General features: G+C 46.1%; 7 protein-coding genes across 7 annotated transcripts; 3 read left to right on the plus strand and 4 right to left on the minus strand.

Annotated features, from left to right (window-relative positions):
• Window positions 1-503: 503 nt before the first annotated feature.
• On the minus strand, window positions 504-2,436 carry N7483_000630 (putative IMP dehydrogenase; the record flags this gene model as incomplete). The annotated part of the gene is made up of 3 exons (XM_057084068.1): window positions 504-1,645; window positions 1,859-2,167; window positions 2,247-2,436. The coding sequence occupies 3 exons, from the start codon at window positions 2,434-2,436 to the stop codon at window positions 504-506; spliced, it is 1,641 nt and encodes a 546-aa protein (XP_056950217.1).
• Window positions 2,437-3,574: 1,138 nt separating this feature from the next.
• Window positions 3,575-4,049, minus strand: N7483_000631 (DUF952 domain-containing protein; the record flags this gene model as incomplete). Its single annotated transcript, XM_057084069.1, has 2 exons — window positions 3,575-3,688; window positions 3,759-4,049. 2 exons carry the CDS (start codon window positions 4,047-4,049, stop codon window positions 3,575-3,577), a joined length of 405 nt encoding a protein of 134 aa, XP_056950218.1.
• Window positions 4,050-7,146: 3,097 nt separating this feature from the next.
• On the plus strand, window positions 7,147-12,701 carry N7483_000632 (putative Ras GTPase activating protein; the record flags this gene model as incomplete). The annotated part of the gene is made up of 3 exons (XM_057084070.1): window positions 7,147-11,470; window positions 11,530-11,808; window positions 11,869-12,701. 3 exons carry the CDS (start codon window positions 7,147-7,149, stop codon window positions 12,699-12,701), a joined length of 5,436 nt encoding a protein of 1,811 aa, XP_056950219.1.
• Window positions 12,702-13,204: 503 nt separating this feature from the next.
• Window positions 13,205-15,513, minus strand: N7483_000633 (uncharacterized protein; the record flags this gene model as incomplete). The annotated part of the gene is made up of 11 exons (XM_057084071.1): window positions 13,205-13,258; window positions 13,317-13,407; window positions 13,466-13,685; window positions 13,744-14,382; window positions 14,431-14,477; window positions 14,543-14,763; window positions 14,838-14,936; window positions 14,995-15,049; window positions 15,116-15,153; window positions 15,212-15,325; window positions 15,394-15,513. The coding sequence occupies 11 exons, from the start codon at window positions 15,511-15,513 to the stop codon at window positions 13,205-13,207; spliced, it is 1,698 nt and encodes a 565-aa protein (XP_056950220.1).
• Window positions 15,514-16,125: 612 nt separating this feature from the next.
• N7483_000634 (uncharacterized protein) lies at window positions 16,126-17,135 on the plus strand (the record flags this gene model as incomplete). Its single annotated transcript, XM_057084072.1, has 3 exons — window positions 16,126-16,174; window positions 16,254-16,827; window positions 16,913-17,135. The coding sequence occupies 3 exons, from the start codon at window positions 16,126-16,128 to the stop codon at window positions 17,133-17,135; spliced, it is 846 nt and encodes a 281-aa protein (XP_056950221.1).
• Window positions 17,136-18,190: 1,055 nt separating this feature from the next.
• N7483_000635 (uncharacterized protein) lies at window positions 18,191-19,212 on the minus strand (the record flags this gene model as incomplete). Its single annotated transcript, XM_057084073.1, has 3 exons — window positions 18,191-18,579; window positions 18,645-19,112; window positions 19,179-19,212. The coding sequence occupies 3 exons, from the start codon at window positions 19,210-19,212 to the stop codon at window positions 18,191-18,193; spliced, it is 891 nt and encodes a 296-aa protein (XP_056950222.1).
• Window positions 19,213-20,642: 1,430 nt separating this feature from the next.
• N7483_000636 (uncharacterized protein) lies at window positions 20,643-21,872 on the plus strand (the record flags this gene model as incomplete). Its single annotated transcript, XM_057084074.1, has 6 exons — window positions 20,643-20,787; window positions 20,836-20,856; window positions 20,930-21,108; window positions 21,161-21,305; window positions 21,354-21,408; window positions 21,473-21,872. 6 exons carry the CDS (start codon window positions 20,643-20,645, stop codon window positions 21,870-21,872), a joined length of 945 nt encoding a protein of 314 aa, XP_056950223.1.
• Between the last annotated feature and the right edge of the window lie 391 nt (window positions 21,873-22,263).

The following is a 22,263-nucleotide window of genomic DNA, read 5'->3' on the forward strand; positions in this document are numbered from 1 at the left end:
GTGCTGATAAGTTTATTGAGTGCCTTACTGCCCCTCTGGAAAGTGAAAGGCGATTGAGAAGGTACTCCGATAGTATTTGAGACATCTCCTCAAAAGAAAGGACGTCGCCGAGGGAGGTTTATAGATACAAAGGTAAATGACCCGAGAGCCTAGGCTTATCCCTGTACCCCGCGCGGTACTAATCCCCATCAGGGCTAAGTAGCCGGCAAGCGCCATGTGCTTCGGTCCATAGTGTACACCTGAGCATCAAGTCAGGTGCAATGAAAATTCAAGTTCAAGGAGGAATACATAAATTTACAGATTTTGATCAAGAAAAAATTCCGGAAACAACATTGAATATATGCTCATTAAATCAATAGCTAGACTCCTCGGATAGTAACTCCAATCCTATCATACCCCTTTTTTTTATTTCCAAGTCCACGTACCATCATGCGGACATCCCAGTCATATTCACATTCACAGCGCGAAATCTTTATTTCAATATTTCTCAAAAAGCCTAGATTTTACACGTAGAGCTTCTTGTCGTAGCTGTGGAGGCCGTGGACGTTACCCTCAGCCATAGCACTGGCACTTCTCATCTCAAAGCGCACAGCACCGGAGTTGACGTCGTCGTGCAGAGCATCGAGGCTCTTGACACCAATGTCCTGCAGAGAGTGCTGAACACCGGCAAAGAGGTAGGGGATAAACTTGGTGACGGAGCCACGGTCCAGAACGGAACCAGCGACACCCTGGGCGACCAGGACACGGTCCTTCTCGGAGAAGTAGCGAGCGGTACCGGCGTTGCTAGCACGGCTGTCCTTGTTGCTACCGGCAGCCTTCTTATCCTCCATGGCAGCGATACTGCCCATACCACGGTAGGCCTTGACGAGCTGACCTTCGTTGCTGACGTAGTACTCGCCAGGAGACTCAGTGGTACCGGCAAGGAGACCACCCATCATGACGGTGCTAGCACCCATGGCCAGACCCTTGACAATGTGACCAACGTTCTGGACACCACCGTCAGCGATACAGGGAACACCGAAGCGGGCAGCGAAGTTGGCGACGCTGCGAACAGCGGCGGCCTGAGGACGGCCAACAGCCATGACCTCTTGAGTAATGCAAGCGCTACCGCTGCCCATGCCAATTCTCAGGCCATCGGCACCGGCGGCAATCAAGGAAGCAGCCTGCTCCCGGGTAACAACGTTACCGGCAATAACATCAATCTCGGGGAAGGTCTCCTTAGCGTACTTGACCATGTGGATCATGAACATGCTGTTACCCTGACTGCTGTCAAGGATAACAATATCGAGGCCGGCCTCAACAAGAAGCTTAAGACGGGTCTTGTCCTCCTCGCGGGTTCCGATGGCGGCAGCACAGATGAGTTGCTTGGAATCGGGGAGCTTGGAGGCAAGAGGGTAGTGCAGGTTCTTCATCAAGTCCGAGCGGGACAGCAGAGAGATAAGGTTGCCGTTGGAATCAATGATGGGCAGCTTGCCCTTCTTAGACTGGCGCAGGACATCGTTGGCCTCAGCCAGGGTAGTACCGGCGGGGGCGGTAACCAGGTCAGTGGCCATAATAGTGGTCACAGGAGCACCGAGGTCCTGCTGGAACTGGATGTCACGGGAAGTGACCATACCAATGAGCTTGGAGCGGAGGGTACCGTCCTCTGTTGGGCAATTGATGTTAGCATCCATGCCACACAAAATTTTTGGTTGACAAAATGTGATCAGGTGTAAAAGTTCAGTTAAAAAAGTTCTCTACAGTGCTGCTCTCGCGGCTACCAGTGGAACGAAAGTTATATAGAAAGGTTTGTTCATCATGCAAATACAAGGGAATTGGGCCAATATGAAGACAAAAAAGAAAGAAAGGAGAAGCTTACCAGTGACGGGGAAACCACCGAAGCCCCACTTGGCCTTGAGGTCCTTGGCCTCACCGACGGTAGCAGTGGGTGCAAGAACGACGGGGTCCAAGATGAAACCATTCTCGTATCTCTTGACCTTGCGGACCATCTCGGCCTGGTCCTCGGGGGCACAGTTGTTGTGGATAACACCGAGACCACCGAGCAGGGCCATGTGGATAGCCATGTTGTGCTCAGTGACAGTGTCCATGGGGGAGGAGACAAGGGGAGCCTTCAGCGAGATACGCTTAGTGACGGGAGTGTCAAGGGAAACATCGGAAGCAGGGAAACCTATGATCCCAATGTGTTAGAAAATTTTCCTCTCAAATCAGGTACCCCGCCATCAGTGGAGGGAGCTTGTTGAGCTTACCAATGTAACCGGGGAGAATGAGGAAATCGTTGTAAGTCAGAGCTCCGTGCTTGTCGGAGTCAAGAAGAGTATCAACATCAAGACCATCCTGAGTAGCATAGGTCTTAACGACCTCGAGGGCCTTAGTGTAGTCCACGATCTCAGCCTTCATGGCGGCACCGGGCGCAGCCTCCTTGTTGGTGATAGGCATGATTAATTTAAATAAAAGAGAGAATGTCTGAGATCAGAGGAGGAATTGGAGTCCTGGATCAAAGATTAATCAAGCAGAATGAAACCTTCTGTTGATGGAGAGAGACCAGCTTTCCCAAAGAAAAGAAGAAGAAGAAAAAAATTTGGAGAGAAAAAGTCGTCCTTTTCTTCTCTTCCGCGCACGGCCAGGCCATACCTATCAGGGACTAGCGCAACAGCTTTTTCACTGTCACATGATATGATTGGGCACTAAACGAGATTTCCGGCAGGCGGTGAGTTCCTGCTGATTAGAAATCTCTTATCTACTTCCAAGGTTCCAAGGTTGGAATCTATATTGCCGCCATTTGTCCGCACTGCCCCGCCAGTAGTAACGTCCATGGCCCCGGGGGCCGTATAAGCAATTAATAATGTTTTTTCCAGAAACTTTCATTGAGGTGGAACTTGAGTGCATTGAAATCCCTCACTCTGCTTGGAATATATGCGATGGTATATTTGTCTCAATAATAGTATCAGCACTTGAGATGGAACAATATGTACTAGTACTTCGACACTGCATCAACTTACTACCTAAATGATACTAGTAAAAGTATCATCAACGGCTCGGACTCCCATGGTTATTAGATCTCAGATAATGCTTGATACTGAACTACATTCATGGATGCCTAGGTAGATATCCGTACATCCGAAGCTCATCTGCCTGTAAATCTCATTCAATGAGTCATTCAGGTTCATTATTGACACTGCCGCCTAGACTCCACTGGCAGTTAGATATCTTCCAACATTTGCAGGTTTCAATCACATGTGCACGTTATTCAATTTGAAGATTTGAAGCTCTAGCTTCCAAGGTTCCAAGGTTGAATACAGTGTACGTAATTTTAGTAATACTCAAGTGCTGCCAGGCGGTAGTAGTACCCGTATGATCACGGTTTAAATTGAAGTTGGTAGTACTAGTACCATGCGGGAGGTCTGAGGGGTTTGAACATGCATGTGGCCCCAACATAGGCCTGGGGGTACCCGTGGACTATTGATGTACTGTATTTATGATAGTATCAGATGAAACTTTAGTAATATATCCATAAACGTAGCTCTGGAGGCACTGCCTGGGCATATTTGAAGCAACTCAATCATATTTAGATTCACTATAGAAGCCATAGTGCAGCCCCATTGATAGCCTTGTCCCACCCATCTTCATTTTGCCAGACCACGACGCTTTCGACTTCATCTTTGCCCAGCTTCAGCTCGTTATAGAGATGCTTAAAATGAGTCAGTCATGTTCCTTATCAGTCCATCAACATTTCTAGGTTATCAGGCCCTATAACTCACAGGAAACAAGCCCTCGCCGGGTCGTGGCCCACACACTTTCCCGTCGGGAGACTCCCAGCGAACGTTCTGGCTGACATTTTGATAATCTATACGCAGCAGGTAGATGAGGGGCTCATCCTTGAAAAAGAACTTGAGAGTGTTGGGCACTTGAGCTGCCGTTGAGAGGTGGATGAACCACGAATCCTGATCCAGGTCGCTAACAGGTAAACGTTCAGGAAGCGGCTCGTGGACCGGTGCTGCCGAAGGCACGATTTTGTAGATGTAGCGAGGCAAAGCCTCAGATTCCGCCATTATAATGTAAATGTGTCCCGAAAATGAGATATTAGTAAGAGGCGATCAAAGGTTTGGACGGACTGAATATTTCTATGATTAGACGTTGTGTTGGCGAGGGGATGCTAGAGCCCGAGTGGATCCGCATTGGTTTTTCATGATGTTGGCGGGGTCTGCCGAGCACTACTAGTATTAGTTACTGCACTCAAATCGCGTCATCTACGAGGGCCAGAAGCAACATTTGAACTTCAAATTTTCAACATTTAGCGTGCAACTAAGAATAATTAGTACGTATCATGATATTTTGAGACCTGACTCGGAATCCTACATGTGCATGGTCACGACTCACGATGATAAGAGCCCGAGTGAACATTTTGAACATACCCGCACATAGTACTGCCAGTGGCATGATTTCAATCATTGTTCATTCAATTTGCAACTGCCAGTGGCTGCGTCGAAGTTTGAGCCCTCCAAGTATGTATGTAATACCTAGGTACCTACCTGGGCAGTAATGCCAGTGGTCAATTTAAACTTCAACTTGAAGTTCCAAGTAGATAAAGATCGGAGCATCCAGATGTCATAACTACTACCTAGGTAATAGGTAGTACTAGGATATGCCTCTGAGATATAATATATTCAAGTTCCTAGCAGGGGAATGGGTTTTTAAACTCCCGTATGATCACTATAATGAAATTCACTACGGTGATATGACAGATATTTATAGTAATATTACTATATTTAATATATAATAGTTACCTGACTAGAAGCTTGATAAGCCTGTATAAAAAAAATACAAGACTAAGCTAGAAATAGTCCTGAATGGTTGTAGAATGGTTATACCACGGTTATGAAAATATAACCTATTACTAAGCAGGTTTTCTGCCTAATATTGCCTTATAATTGGTTGAGATTAAAATTAATGCCTAACTAAGGAATAATAATTTTTGCCTGATTCTGCCTGATAATTAGTTCTAATTAAAATTCTTGTAACTAAATTGTTACGGACCCACAGGGACCAGGTCCAGCTCTGGGCTCATGGGAGCCAATCAGTCTTGTTTCAACAAAAGACCACGGACGTCACGTGAAGACCTGGGAGTGGTCACAAAGGGAGCCGACCAACGTCTGACTAAACACGCCATATCACGTGACCGTCGACTCCACGATATACCCGGGGGTATACGGCGGAGTATACAGTGACTCCCACGGCGACTCCCGAGTCACCGCAGGAGTATACGGAAGGACTAGGGACATATAAGGACACTCGTTACCACATGTATTTAGTTCTTCGCGATTATTCTCATCATTGTTATTGGACTCTACAGTACGAATCAGATTGACACTTTGCTTTGATCACAATCGAACCCTTGAAGACAAACCCAACTAGTTAGGAGAGCTCACTCGTGACTGGCCTACTAGCAAACCCCTGACTCAAGCATTACCGTGCAAGGATCCCTAAAGACTCTAGCCCGTGTAAGGCCCGGACGGCGACGGTACAGTTGCAGGATAACGGCTTGCGGTAAGTATTGACACTACGGCAGTGTATACTCACGTTGCTTGACAGCCAGTTTGTAACATAATTGTTATGTTTTTAATGGCCCCCCTGGAATATATATATATATATATATATATATCTGTCTATGTGTTGGATTCTTCTTACTTCTCCAACTCCCTTTGAAATATGGACTTGGAAATTTTAAAAATTTCTAACTTGAACCTTCTGAATACTAACCTTCTGAATACTGATCTTCCGAATTAATCTTGGAATCTTAGAAGTGTATATAGGTCTTAGGATGATTATTTGTTTTGATTATAGTACTGTAGACGCGTAGAATATTGTATGTAATTTTACTAATATATAAATTACCAATTAATATTGGTCTATTTCTGAATTGATTAATATCTGTATGGATTCCTGTATTGGGTATTTGATAACTGTCTGATAACTGTTCTACAACCGTTATATCTCTTATAACCCTTATATCCCTACAACTCTTAATTAGTCAGTACATGAGCTCTACGAAGCTCATATTTTAACTAGTTTATTTAGAATATAATCCTATTACTAATGTAATACTGGAATCTCAAAACCCAAACCCCAGCTAGGTTTGGAGCCCTGGAGGAGTACTGCCAGGTGCCAGTGTCGAATTTTCTTAAGAGCCCTTCTTGAACTTGAACCCACTTACATAGCAATGTTCAAGTTCATTGCACATTTGCATTTCCGCACGAATCCCACGTATGATCATGAGGTTAGCAACACCCCGGTAAATAAACTTCAAGTTGAAGCGACTACTACTATATGTATAAGAAACTTCCAAGGTTGAAACGACCTCTGGACTCTTCAATTTTATCTCGAGTCCTCAGGCTTGAGATCTACTCTACTCCAGGGCTATAGTGATCAGACTTTGAATCTCTCTAGCTTGGATGGGTCGGTCCCACCGATGGGCACATGTGGGTTGTAGGCAATGCACAAAATACGATGGTCGCACGGGACTACGGCCCACAATCAGAGCCTATCGATCACTGTTGGTAACTTCCACCCTGTAGTCTCCCTTGACAAATGAGTGATTGGAATATATCAGATGAGAACAATAAAGTATGTGACTACCTATAGAAGAAAAGAAAACATTGAAATAAGGCAAAATCTTGATCTCCGACTTCGGATTAATATGAGGAAATTCAAACACGTGATAGCGAGGCTTGCGAGATCGACATTTCAGCGGATAGCGCTAGTCCATATCGGGAGATTTGTTTTGGGCGTGTCCGAAACAGGAATTGGAGAAACCCGGTTCGTTCCTGCCTTGGTTCCCCTCCCCACCGTCAACAAGAATTCCATCATCGGGAAGGAGCCATTGGATCTGAAATCTTCAACATCTATTCGAAATCATCGACAGTGATCCCCCCCACCGTCTCGATATCGACACTAGCGCGCAGTTGCCAAATCGCGTTTTCACCTCACATTCCGAACAACCGTTCCCACAAAAACAAAGCCAACACCGTGAGCTCGGACTCAACTGTTTCAATTGTGACGCCCCGCTTCTATTACTGAAGCAGGGATGCGGTCTATTGAACACAAGAATCTCTCCTTGGTGTTCGCATTCCTGTTGCTTTGGTCATAGTGATGTCGAGTCAATTCCCTTCGCTCAAGCGGGCCCAGACCGATCTCCCAGCGCAGCAATCCAGCCCATTGCGACACGGGTCAACAGCGTCTACAAACTCTTCCATCTACTCCGTCGGATCAAGCTCCTTTGCTCCCAGTCGAACAAGCACGGTTTCATCCAATGCATCCATAAAAAGCACTTTAAGCCATCACCGAGGGAAAAGTGAGGCCAGTGCTGTCATCATGGAATCAACAGACCGAGGATTACCCAATGCTGGATCAACGTATGAGAATATCCGTCGGTCTTTGCGACCCTTGCAACAGGCGCCAAACATTTCCCCAACAAGCCCCAAGGCGGGCGCCTATCGTCACACGCGCAGTCACACTATCGATGAACAACAGCATCACAAGGATGTTCGACCTAGTACCCCCGAGTCACATCACGTCCATTTCAAAGAAAACGAATCGCCCCGGTATCGATCCCCCGCAGTTGAACCTCAAACATCTCCAATGGGAGCTTCCCCGCGCCATTGGTCTCCTACTCCAACCCCGGGATCGTCGCGTCCTTCATCGCCCCAAAAGACATTGCCTGGAAGTCCTCGCCCAGCTCAGTTGACGACCGCAATTTCTGCGCCGGAACTCGAAACGTTTCAAAAATCGTCTATCGGTCATCTCCGAACATTGTCAAAGTTCGCTAAATCCGGGGAGGGCGAGGAGTTTCAACTTGCGTCCGCCACTGCTTCTGTGATTGGGTTACAGGGACGGCGACGCTTGAAACGTGCAGATTCGGTGGCCGGAAGAAAGGGTGCCATATCTCCAGAAAAGCCCAAGGCGTCTTCATGGGCAGCAGGAAATTGGATGGATCAACAGCGTCAATTTTTACAAGCATATGAATATCTTTGTCACATTGGTGAGGCTAAAGAATGGATCGAGGAGGTCATCAAGAAACAAATTCCGCCAATTATTCAGCTTGAAGAAGCCCTGAGAGATGGCGTGACGCTAGCAGAGGTGGTCCAATCAATGTATCCCGACCGAAATTTGCGCATATTTCGACATGCAAAGCTACAATATCGCCACTCCGATAACATCGCAGTTTTCTTCAGATTCCTTGATGATATTGAACTGCCCGAGCTTTTCCGATTTGAGCTCATTGACCTTTACGAAAAGAAAAACATTCCGAAAGTCATACACTGCATTCATGCTCTCTCTTGGTTACTATTCAAAAATGGCATGCTCGACTTCCGAATGGGAAACCTTGTTGGTCAACTCGAATTCGAACATCATGAGCTTGAGAAAACTCAAAAGGGCCTCGATAAAGCGGGTGTCAGTATGCCAAGTTTCGCAGGTATGGCCGCAAATTTCGATGCAGAGCCAGAACCTGAACCGGAGCCCGTCGAAACGGAGGAGGAGCGAATTGACCGTGAGCTTCACGAGAACCAGGCCTCAATTTCCGACTTTCAGGCTCAGGTTCGAGGTGCTATGATGCGCTTGAAGCTTGGCAATTTGATGAATGATCTCTGGGACTTTGAGCCGCTTTTGATTGAATTGCAATCTATTATGCGCGGTGATTGGGCCCGACAAGTTAGCCGATATCGAATTGAAATGCGCCAATTTGCGGTTCAACTGCAAGCAATCAGCCGAGGATTTATTGTGCGTCACCGTCAAAAAGGGGAAACTGAGTGGCGAAAGGCACAAGAATGCGACATTCTCGAGCTACAAAGCCTCATTCGGGCGTGCAAAGCGCGAGCCCAAAGCAACTTGCTGCAGACTCGTGTGCGAAAAGAGGAGTCTGGAATCAAGAGTTTCCAAGCAGCGATCCGAGGTGCGCTTCAGCGGAAGATTGTCGCCGATCAGTACGACGAGACTCAAGATGCAGAAAAGGATGTTACGGCTCTCCAAGCGGTGATTCGAGGTGCACTACAACGAAAGATTGTCGCCGACCAATACAAGCAGACCAGATATGCGGAGAATGACGTGACTGCTCTCCAAGCGGCTATTCGAGGTGTACTACAACGGAAGATTGTCGCCGACCAATACGACCAGACCAGATATGCGGAGAATGGTGTGACTGCTCTCCAAGCGGTGATTCGAGGTGCACTACAACGAAAGATTGTCGCCGACCAATACGATCAGACTAGACACGCAGAGAATGACATGCTGGCTCTTCAGGCCGCGATTCGAGGTGCATTCCAAAGGAAGAGTATCGCCGACCAATACGAACAGCTCAGCTATGCGGAGAGTGGCGTGTCAGGTCTCCAAGCAGCCATCCGGGGATCTTTGCAGCGAAAGGAAATTCACAACCAGTCTCAGCAAGTAGAGCAGGCTAGCAGCCCTGTCAAGTCACTGCAGGCAGTGATTCGAGGGAACCTCGCTCGCGAAAAAGTGGCTCAAATCAAGACTTCTCTCCTCAACGAGAGCCTCAGTGTGACTTTACTGCAAGCAGGGGCTCGGGCACTTGCATGTAGGAGCCGTATTTTGCAGCTGAATGATGATCTCGCAAAGACAGGGCAAGACTGCGTCGATCTGCAGACATTGATTCGCGGTGCTGCAGCTCGCCAGAACAAGAAAGCGCTCTGTGATGAATTGGCGCAGCATACATCACCCGTCGTTGATCTACAAGGCATCATTCGAGGCCAAGCCCAGCGAGAGTTCTTACAATTGCAGCACACCAAGCTTTTGAGGGAGGAGAGCGCTGTTTTAGACATTCAGTCCATGACCAGAGGCTTGATTCAACGCAAGTACAGAGAAAATGAACGCAGAATGCTGGAACAACAGGAGAATTTTATTGTTGACCTCCAAGCACTTTCTCGAGCCGCCTTGGAACGCATAAGAGTTGGTGATATTCTTACCAGACTAGAAGAGAACGAAGAGGAAATTTTTGAGCTTCAAGCCCTGAGTCGCGCCATGCTCCTTCGTTGTCAGGTTGGTGAGATGCTTGCGGACCTGGAGGATGAAGATGAATTTATCACCGACCTGCAAGCCAGCATTCGTGGGATGCTCGTCCGCAATCGATTTGAGGAGCGCCGTCGTCATTACAATAGGAACATGGAGAAGGTGATCAAAGCTCAAAGTGTTATCCGGGCGCGCATCCAAGGTCATGCGTACAAGAGTCTCACCAGCGGAAAGAACCCACCCGTGGGGACTGTCAAGGGCTTTGTTCATCTTCTCAATGACAGTGACTTCGATTTCGATGAGGAGATTGAGTTTGAGAGGTTACGCAAGGTCGTTGTTCAACAAGTGCGGCAAAATGAGCTTGCAGAGCAGTATATCAGTCAACTGGACATCAAGATCGCTCTACTAGTCAAGAACAAGATTACCCTTGATGAAGTTGTCAAACACCAAAAACACTTCGGCGGTCATATTGGCAATTTGCTCTCCAGCACCGACATGTCCTCCAAGGATCCGTACGACCTGAAGGCCTTGAACAAAACTTCCAGAAGAAAGTTAGACCAGTACCAGGTCTTCTTCTTCCTTTTACAGACTCAATCACAGTATTTGGCAAGACTATTCCAGCGACTCCGACAGGTCAATACCTCAGATAAAGAGTATGAAAGAATCAAGCATTTGATGATGGGTCTTTTCGGATACTCCCAAAAGAGACGAGAAGAGTATTACCTCGTTAAGCTTCTTGCACGTTCCGTGAAAGAAGATATTGACGGGTTTGTGGCACTTCCTGATTTCTTGCGCTGCAACGCATTCTGGAACAAACTATTCGGTTCTTACGCTAAATCACCCCGAGACCGTAAATTTATGCGTGATGTCCTGGGAACTGTGGTAAAGGACTCTATCATTGACAACCCACAACTGGATCTCGAGAGTGATCCGATCCAGATCTACCGCTCTTCAATCAACAATGAGGAGCTGCGCACTGGTCAACGCAGTCGACGACATCCAGATCTTCCTCGCGAGGAAGCAATCCGAGACCCCGAGACTCGTGAAACTTTTATCCAAAATTTGCAAGATCTCCGCGACATCGCCGATCTGTTTTTCGCAGCCTTTGAAGATTTCCTGTACCGCATGCCTTTTGGTACTCGATACTTGGCCAAGCAAATGTACGAGAACCTGCTTGAGCGTTTCCCCAATGAGGAACCTGGATTTGTGCTCCAGACAGTTGGTCACTGGATTTGGAAGAGTTATTTCCAGCCAGCTTTGCTAGAACCGGAGAGGAATGGAGTGGTAGACCGAGGCCTGACGCAAGAACAGAAGAGGAACCTTGGAGAGATTTCCAAGGTAGTTGCTCAGGTTGCTTCTGGTCGTTTATTTGGCGCTGAAAACGTTTATCTCCAACCTCTGAACACATACATTGGCGAATCAATACAGCGGCTTGGCAGCATTTGGGGACAGTGTAAGTGTTTTTTATTGTCTTTGCCCCAAAAAACTCACAACAAAGCTAACAAGAAGCAGTAATTTCTGTCCAAGATGCGGAGGCCTACTTTGATATTGACGAGTTCAATGATCTGTATGCCAAGGCCAAGCCCACTTTGTATATCAAGATGTCCGATATTTTCTCTATTCATCAACTGGTGGCCTCCCAAATCGACTTCATGTGTTCTTATCCCGGCGACATCCTCAAACAGCTTGTGCACGACCTCGGCAACGTCAAAAGCAACGAAAATGAGTTGATGAGTGTCAGCTCCACGGAAATCAACCTCACTCTTAACCCCAAGCTAGCTCAAGTCGAAGGTAAGCATGCTATGAAAGCAGAATAATCCATATAGAGTGATGGCTAACAAAACAATGTAGACCCTGAAGCTGCAGTGAAAGCCTTGTTTATGGAGACTAAGCGATGCATTCTTTACATCATTCGAGTACAGAGTGGTACCAACCTACTGGATATCATGCTCAAGCCGCCCAGTGACGGAGATGAAGAGAGGTGGCGAACACTGGTGCGGGATGAGCTTAGCACAACCAATCCACGTCGAGGTGCCTACTCCGAGGCCAGCAGCTTGATCGATATCGGCTCAATGAGCTACTCAGCGCTCAAGGGCACTGCGTTGGAGAACATCCTGCGCCTCGAGCAAGCTGGCAAGATAAGCCGACAAAACCACTACCAGGATCTTTTGAATGCCATTGCCATTGACATCCGAACCAAACATCGCCGCCGGGTTCAACGGGAGCGTGAGTTGGAAGGAGCCCGGTTGACTTCAGCGCGTCTCAGCGATCAAGCTAGCTACTTGGAGGGACAACTCAAGACGTACAACGATTACATTGAACAGGCCATGGTCACTCTTCAAACCAAGAAGGGAAAGAAACGATTCTTGATGCCTTTCACCAAGCAGTGGGATCATCAGCGCGAGCTTCAAAAATCCGGCAAGGTGTTCAAATTTGGATCCTACAAATATTCGGCCCGCAATCTGGCAGATCGTGGAGTCCTTGTTGCTTGGAAGGGTTATTCCGATCGACAATTTGACCGAGTGGATTTGACCATCTCCAGCAATGAAGTTGGTGTGTTCACCATAGATGGTAGCAGTGGTAACATGATGGTCCCCGGGCCAATGCGCAAGTACCACTGGATGATCTGTTGCAGGCGCAATTCAACAATACACAATTCATGGACTTTTTCGATGCACAGATGAGAGTTAACGTCAACTTGTTCTTGCATCTGATCATGAAGAAATTCTACAACGAATAAACTCCTTATGTTGACGGACTTGATGAGGGATGAACTGGGCCGGGCATATTCATGGTGATATTTTTATTTCTTTTCTTTTCTTTTCTTTGCGATGTTTCCTGTTAAGATACCTCGGTATTTCCTTTTTGTATGGTTTAACTTTCTTCTTCAATGTTTTCCCCAATAGCGATAGCGGCCACGCCTCTTACAATATTACTATGAATGAGCATGTACACAATGTGAACAATCAACAATTATTGTATATCTTCCTTAACTATCAACAATCTATTCATTACGTATTTATCATATCCATATCCGTTGTCCATATTCATTGGTCCATGATGATCAAGGTCCTGCCTGCTATCAAATCCTTCTGTCGTACGAAAATTATCGGTTGCGGCATTCTTCAACATTTTGAATGTTGTCCTGCTGCTACTCTATCACCCCAAGCAGGACAGAAGTATAAATCTAGTGGAAAGTGTTTCGATCCGCCTGCTTGGTATTTTCAAGATAGACCTCAATCTAAGAATGGTCAGTAAATGAGATCAAACAAAAGGGTAAAGCCAGTCTTCCATCTTACCTTGTTGGTCATCTTAGCATCAACGTCTTTGCAACACAGACAAGCGATGAGTCCCACAATACCAAAGGCCATGGAAACCATTGCAACGATACTAAAACCAAGTTAGTTGATTGATCCAGTTCACCAAATCCTTGACTTTGAATACTTACAAGATGGCTTTGCAGTAGGCATGCTCTAGAGCACTCACCGCAGCAGAAGCGACTGCCGGGCTATAGGAGCTCAGAGCGGAGGCGCCACCGGAGACGACGCTCATCAAACCTGTAACCTTGGAGTCTGACAGACCAGCGGCAGTAACTGCATCTGGGATATACTTGTCCATGTATTTGGTAAGACTCTTATCAAACACGACCTCGTAAATTGTGGTGGCAACTAGAATAATGACTCTTAGTATGAATTTGAATCAGAGTCCGGAAAAAAACAAGCATACCTGCACCAGCCGCAAAGCGAAGACATCCTGAGATACCTCCACTCACACCAAGGTTCTGTTGGGTTACACCCATTTGGCAGATAGCAATGCTTAGGTAAATACCCCAGCCAAAACCAACCTGAGAGAGGAACAAGAAGGCAATCATCATGCCCTTGTTATGAGGCGAAACCAAACCAAGTAGAGATCCAAACAGAACCATCACAAACACGGAGCCGGTTAACTGCCACTGCCAGTTACGGATGTAGCTACCAAAGAAAGTGAGCAGAAGAGCACCAAACAGAATACCGAGGCCTTGAGGCAGGGATAGGACAACGGCATATCTCCAATCCGCATCGAAGTTAGTGTAGAAAGCATCAATCATTTCAGGCCACAAGATGCTTGAGGAGTAGTAGAACATGTTGATGACTCCCAGGGCGATAACAGGTGCAGTGAAGTCACGGCCGTATGAGCTGGTGAAAATCGCTGTGGGAGCAAGTGGGTACTTGAGGTTGCCGAAGGTTTCCCAGAGAGCAAAGCAGAGGAGTACAACTGCTCCAACGACTAGTGATGCCACCACATGGGGGTCTGTGGATGAGTAGACATTGGCCCAGACGATACCCAAGAGGAAAGGCACGACACCACCGATGAAAAGGAAAGCACCTACGACTGTTAGTGAGGCCGGCTAGAATTTATTAGAAGAGGACTTACCAAGGTAATCCATCGACTTGAATGCCTCCATGTAAGAGATACCGAGACTGTTTGGGGTTAGTGACATGCTCAATATGAATGTTTCTTTTCACGTTGGAGAAAATGTACTTACGGATGCTTAGGAGGGTGGTAGAGCAGGAGGAGTCCGATGAAAGACAGACCCTGGAAAATGGCGGGTCCCCAGAAATTCCATGCCCAGTGATTCATCTCATATCCAAAGCGGGCTGTAACGGGTGCAACAATGACAGCGATGTACACAGTCGAATCAGCGAGCACGACACCGATGTGTCGCCACTTGTTTGGAAGAAGTTCAGGAAGGGCAAATGCAGCCATCTTATAGAGCATATTGAGTCAGTTGCAAATGTTCTTGCCAAATATCACTTGGAAACAGAATAAAGCAGACATACCTGGCAGTTTGCTCCACCAAATCCTGTGACAACCAAACCAGCAATGATTTGGTTAGAGGTCTTTGCTGAAGCGACGATGATGTGACCAGCAAAAGTAACCTAAAGATATCAATCAGTGACTGTGCATTTGGCTCCGGATATTGCATAGAGTGCATACCAGGTTACCAAGCACAAGGAACCATCGTCGACCCAGAAGATCTGTGTTTGGTCCACTGTAAACAATCATTAGCTCTTAGTCCAACTCATCTATATCCGTTTTATAAGACTCGAGAACGTACAAGAGCAGGAAGGAGCATGTGATGGAGATGGTCCATGCCTAGAAAAGAATTAGCCTGCTTTTTTTTTATTTCAGCAAGCTATTAGGTAGAACAAACCGGAACAAACCAGATATAACCATCAGCGTCGCCCATGTCTGCAGACAGCGAGGAACCAATCGCAGACACAACAGGGACAGGCCAGAATGATAGACCATATCCGCAAGATAAGATCTAGATCAATAACCATGTTAGAGATGTGGTACTTTTGATCAGAGCTTGAAGACAATGTATCAACCTACCAAAGCAACAAACCATGTTTTCAGCGTCACGACAGCAGGCTCACTTGTCTCATCAACTGAGCTTGGTGCTGAAGCAGCAACTGGGCTAGAAGCCTCATTCTTCTCAATCTCAGTCATCATCACCAAATTTTGTGTTCGTTAACGATTTGACGATTGTAAGAAGAAAAAAAATTAAAAAAGGATGGGAGGGGCTTTAAATCGGCACTTAATGTAGCTGCAGCTTCTACCTGCATGAAGCTAATTTTTACGGGGTGCATTTAAACCGTTGTGCTCCTCGAATCAAACAATACTAAAAGACCCCCCCTGATTAGCTAGAATACAGTAAGAACAATGATTCAAGTTTGTGACTTTTTCTTACACTAGCATCTGCTCCACCATCCTACGAGTACACTAGTTGGCTAGTCTTTGAGTGGGTAACCATTATGAGCCGTGTGTTGGCTGATCACTGTTGGCCAACCATGACCTTTGGAGACATCAAAATGATCGAAAGGAGGAATGATCTTCACAAGGATTCATAGTCCGAAGTGTCCTTCTTGACTGGGATTAATTCGATGAAAGCTATGACTCCACTTCAGATTGTCAGAATTTGAGTTGGTTTGTCAGTTTAGCACTTACGTATGTCAAGTCAATCATTTTGCTAGTTTCAATATTTTGCTCTCTTTTCTCTGTCTATCCGTTCACGAAATTTCCATTTTTTCAATTATTGACACTGAAACAGCACGGACTCTCAAAATGGGTTCATACGCAGAGGAACGTGTTGCTATCCTGAATTGGAGCCACTGTCAGTAGAGTCAACGTTGAGACCCACTGGACCACTCACTAACTCAGAAATTGACAGTCTGGCATGGGAGTCGATATAGCGAAACATCTATACGCAAAAGGATTGAAAGTGGCATGCATAGGTCGACGCAAGGAAGCTGGAGAGCAACTCTTGAAAAGTCTCCCAAAGGCCGTCTTCTTCCCCGCCGATATGTCAAACTATGAAGAGACCGCCGAGGTCTTTAAGAAAGTGCATAAGCTATGGGGACGCATTGATGCTGTGTGCGTCAACGCCGGGATCGTCGACATGACCTCTGTCTATATCTATGGCTCAAAGAATCAACCCATTGACGACGTTCCTCCTGCGCCCGATACCTCTGTCGTGGATATTAACTATAAGGGTGTAGTGTACTGCACTCAACTTGCTACACACTTCATGCGATACAATCCTCAACCCGGTGGCCGAGTGATCATTACAGGTAGCATTGGAGGTGTGTTCCCACACAAGTCTTATCCGATATACTGTGGAACCAAGTCTGCTGTGAACCAGTTCGTCCGTGGGGCTGCTCCGTTGCTAAAGCAGAAGGAAAATATTTTCCTCAACGTTGTGTTACCTGGGATTGTGGATACACCCATTGTGCCGAAAGAGATGATCCAAGCTGTGACACTTGAATGGTAAGTGGAGATAGAGAAGATATCAGTGGAGAGTGATGGAGAACCACGTTCTGAAGCTTGAGTTCTAATTGTGATTCCTTTACAGTCTCACACCCGTTCAGACAATCCTTAACGCTTATGATACTTTCTTGGAGGACACGACCGGTATGGCGGGCGAGCTTCTTGAATGCTCTGCTGAGAAGCTGATATACTATCCTATGCCTGAGATGGGCAATGGCCATGTCACTAAGCGAGCAATCACTGTGTGGGAGCCATTGTTTGAGATGATGCATGGCGAGAAGTCGAACCTTCCTGAGGCAATTCCTTGATCTTTGGAATCCACCTATGCATGCATGGCAGATTTGGTAAGCGGATGCTAGTCCACGAGGCGAACTATGGAGTAGCCCACAAAGAATAGAGAGCCACTTTCAAGTCTGCCCACACATTCAAGTATTTTCTGTTAAAGCACATGGGCCTGGATATTTACAGTGATTTGGTAGAAAGGACGCTTGGGCCAGTGGATGCCTTGTTCTTGGTCCTTGCGACTTCCCACTTGCCGCTCGATTCAACGAGTTTCGAAGAAAGACCTTGGGCCATGTGTCTGTTGATCCACATGCTATGTCCGAACTGCCAATCAAGCTCAGCGAATGGATAAAAGTATAGCATATGGAGTACGAAACATGGCTCCAGAGAAATCGAAGCATTCCGTACTCCATAGCCTCCTCGCACAAGCAAAGTGGATCAGAATTCCGTGGCTGTGGAGAACAATGACCGTCATGCATAACCGAAGTTTCTTGAACGCGGGAACAAGGACGCATCAGCCTTGTCTCCATTATTTTGCCCCCCTGAAGGAAGACTAAGTAAAGCCAATCCTGCATATCGGGACTTGGAATAAGCGCAGATCCTTCCTAGCCCTGCATAGCGTAGTCGGATTCTCTTACGTTAACTCCCCGGTGAAAGTCACAGGAAAAGATGGAAGTGATAAAATAAGAGAATGTTCAAATGTTCAGGTGACAACTGGTTCGGATACGGTCCGTCGGCCCAAACCTACACACAATGACTCCACTATGTGGATCATTTGTCAATGATTTTCTTTTTTCCACTTCACGAGAATTGGTATTTTTCGGGTGTCGTAAGGGGGGATTGACATTGAGACCAATTATGAATGAATAGTAAATCAACTTATACCATGACCTGCAATTGTGTGGCTTCTATACGCCATACTATCCGAGGTCTAGTACAGGGTGGAGTTCTCTTTGATACTCAAGTCTGTCACTCAGTAATTCCAAGGTTGTATGGAGTCCGTATTCGTATTCATGCCCAAGTGATCTTCAATGTTCCCATTTGCGTCTTCAATCTTCAAGTTGTGTGTGTTTAATAATCTCTAATTGGCATTCAGCACACCATCAACCTGATTAGCAATGACCGTAGCACCCATGACTTCCCGCATTCCCTCATCGCAAAACTCATGGTGGTCTCTGAAGTAAATACCTGTATCCGAGATCTCTACCGCGAGACCATAGAGCTTAGAAGTCGCGAGGAATTTGCCCTGGTTATCAGTCAGGCCCTCACCCGCTGGTTTGCCACCGTCGACAAGCTGGAGAACAATTTGGGCTATTCTATCTGCTTCGATAAAACGGTGCTGGGGGAAGCTGTCCCATCCTTTCTGGTCGACAAGGTTAGTGCGTACAATACCAGGACAAATGGCATTGACACGCATTCCCTCAGACCGGAATGAATTGGCTATTGATCGCATAAATCCAACAACTCCAACTGTATGGTGTCTCGAGGTCAGCGTAGTACTTTGAATTGAGTTTCATATTGGTGAGTAACTGTACATTTAGCTGCCGAGTAAAGAGGAGAGTAAAATGATGGGTATAGTCCACCACAGCTTGCAGTCATCACTATGTTTGCGCCATTTCCCTTGTGAGGAGACAAACGGAAGTAGTGCTGTGCTAACCAGGCAGTCAATACGACCCCTTTCAGGTCTGCATCGACTGGGAGAAGGTCTGGCTCTGGTGGTGGTATAGCATCTTCGGAGACAGGATGCGGGGCATAGAAGTTGGTCCGTTCAATCACTCCAGCGTTGGCAAACACAAAATCAATGGATTTACCACCCTCAATGAAAGATTTCTGAAATGCTTCACATAGATCGCCATATTTCGTCACATCGGCTTTGTGAAATATCACTCGAGGCAGCTCTTGGGCTACTTCGGCCCCGCGAGTCTCATTGATATCGAGAATGTTAACAGTCCAGTCGCCACGAGATGATAGTTCCTGGGTAACAGCAAGGCCCATTCCACTCGCTTTTCATTGAAACAATTAGTAACCTTAGAAGAACAAATGCTCATACTGTTCAGTTTCAGACCTACCTCCTCCGGTAATTAAAGCAACTTTCATGGCCATGATGGAAATTTATCGATTAAAGATTAGAGCCAGTAATGCTCCGTATGTGAAGTGAAATTGTCTATGTGAATTCTTTGGTCTCATATATCAGATTAAATAGACTATTGCATGATTGTACCGAGCACGGAGTACTAGTATGCAGTTCAGGACTAGGGTTCTGCAGTATGTGCTAGTAATGACTATACTGATTGCGGAGCACGTAGTACTCTTACATGTATTTAAGTTTCAAGTTGACATTTGTCGGAATTGAAGAGATTTCCATGGCCCATGAAACATACGTACTCAGTGGTGCTAAGCATGATAATTGCCCCACAGTATTGCAGATCTTTACCATGTCCCGGAACGCCAGCCGCAGTCTTGACTTATAGATTACCACCAATTCGGAACTGCATGGTTTAAGTTAGGAAACAAAAGTGAAGAGTGTGGAAACAGGGGGAGAACAATTAATAATGAACTAGTCTCAGCTTGGATAAAGATCCGTTCTTAAACGAACTCTTGGTCCCGCTCAGACTGGTGTCCCGATTCCCCGAAGTTGGGACACTACTCCGCATACATACTCCATATTAGATGGGACCAATACATCTTCACGAACCAGAAAATCCTAACTTCCCGAAGGAATCAAGGTGGGAATCAAAGTGAGCCGCTTTGTGGAGAAGATCCTTCGCTCGTTTTTAGCTCGTGTTTAGCTCGATGGTAGTCACTTCGTCTGCAACTAAAGACCCACCAAGCTTCAAAAACCCCCAAATTTGTGGCGAAGAATGCAAAATTTGACTAGGCATGTTTATTAGAATAGGATCATGCACAATTCAGCCCAAATCAGCCAGGGTCAAGTTTTGCTTGATAACCACTTAAACATACTAGTACCCTGCATGTATGGAGCTCTAGTAGGTAGAGCATTTAACTGATAACTACTAAGCTTCCCTAGCCCCAACAGTACAACCTAGGTAAAATAATGATCGCCCATAACCGAAACACGCCACTGGGTATCTGGAAATAGTCTAGAATCTAACGGCGAAAACTTGAATTATGCATAAATCGTGACTCGAGAGTACAGAGTACGCGCAATCTAAACAGAACATAAGCAATGAGATTGATTCTGTACTCAGTACTCAATACATACAGATTTCATACGCCTCTGTCTCTTTGTAGGAACATTTTGAAGATCATCAAACCGTTAAAACAATTGACATGACCCCACTAACCTCGTTCCGCCCCGAGAGGTTGGTACAGGATTGCTAGGCGACAATAATAGAGTCCCCTTTTTCGATTTTTCTTTAGCTCAGGAGATCGAGGGGAACTGATGGAGAGACCCAATTTTAGTTGTTGAATCGACTCTTTTGATCTCATTCTTATACCAAACCCACCCCTCAGATTTACATCACCGTGCACTCCATGAGTTAAGAGGACTGTGCCTCTGACACTTTGGCATCATGACAAACTCATTAGTGACGGAAACATTTGTCGAATATGGCATTGGTATATCTTTTTTAGTGTTGCGAATGTTTGCTCGTTTAAATTTCGGAGGAATTCAAGGCCTGCGTTTGGATGATGCTTTCGCAGCTGCTGGCATGGTTTGTTTTCTGCTTCCAAATTAAGTTGAGTGCTGCTGACATCCGATAACAGGCATTTTGGACCATGCAAACAGTTATCATTTATTATTTGGGTGTGTTACTCTAATCGCAATTCCTTGGAGTGAACGATTGCTGACTCTTAATAGAGATTTATGGCAGCAATATCGGCCTTACTAAAGTTACCGCCATGGAAGTCACCGATAGCGAGATGCCTGATATGATCCTCGGCTCAAAGTTGGCCTTTATGAATTGGATTTGGTATATGAGCTATCTCTGGTGTCTCAAGGGTGTCTTCCTTTGCCTCTACTGGAAACTCACGTATGTGGTAAACTTGGTTTATCATCAGTCTTCATTACTAACAAACAATCCGATGACAGACAAGGGACACGAACTCAAAGGCTGGTTCTGGGAGCTGTGATATTTTGTATACTCAGCTGGCTAGCATGTCTATTGACACATATCTGCATATGCACACCAATTCCCAGGAATTGGCAGATCAAGCCTTACGCAGGAGGCGAGTTTGTTCTTGGAAGTGAACTATAATTTATGAAAACTAACAAGATGATGTAGACAACTGCACTCTCCGTCAACCACTTTATGTAGTCATCGCTGTTCTCAACGTGATGTACGAGCCTTCCTTCTTTTTTTTCATCGTGAAACAGAAAGCTAACCTACGTCATTACTCATAGATCCGATCTCATGATCATGATTATCCCCTTCCTCATGCTCAACAAACTTCAAGTTGCCTTCGAACGCAAGATTATCCTAGGAGTAATGTTTATGTCCGGTATATTCATTATGATCTGTACGATTCTCCGATGCTACTATTCCCTCGGCGATATTAGTCAACTTCCAACTGCACTCCACTGGGCTGACCGCGAGTGCTTCGTTGCTGCCATTGTTGCCTCTCTCCCTGGAATCAAACCACTATTCCGTGGAGTGGGCTGGCTTGGCTTCACGAGCTACAGTCGATCAAAGAACACTTATGGCACGGAAGGCTATAATAAGTTTGCCTCCGGGGAGACAAGACACCAGGCCTTAGCTTTGCTGAGCGCAGTGGAAACCACAACGCGAAGGCCATGGAACTGAATACCATTCCAGCGCGTACATCCGAGGAAAGTGACAGACCAATTCTTTCAGATGATGAAGAGGGCCCGATATCAAACAGGCTCGCCATCCATGTGACCACCGAATATACCCTGGAGGAGACCCGCGATGGAAAACCATTGTCTTATAATAAGACACCCTCTATGGCACCCTCTAGTATGTAGTAGGGTTCCCCCGAAGAGCAAAAATCCCAGACGCCCTAGAGAACCAAGCATACGCCTTAAAGGTGTTTTCCGGCGCCAATTTGTCTTAATTACTAAACGTCTATCTTATGTCAACATACAATAATACCAATGAATTTCAAAGCGTCTACCTAACATGATTGAGTTTGATATAGTTCACCCATCACTATTTTGTGCACCCATCTAGCGTC

The sequence above is a fragment of the Penicillium malachiteum genome, assembly GCF_028827825.1.
Source record: "Penicillium malachiteum strain IBT 17515 chromosome Unknown utg000001l:1.0-8184562.0:1.0-8186909.0, whole genome shotgun sequence".
Lineage (NCBI taxonomy): Eukaryota > Fungi > Ascomycota > Eurotiomycetes > Eurotiales > Aspergillaceae > Penicillium > Penicillium malachiteum.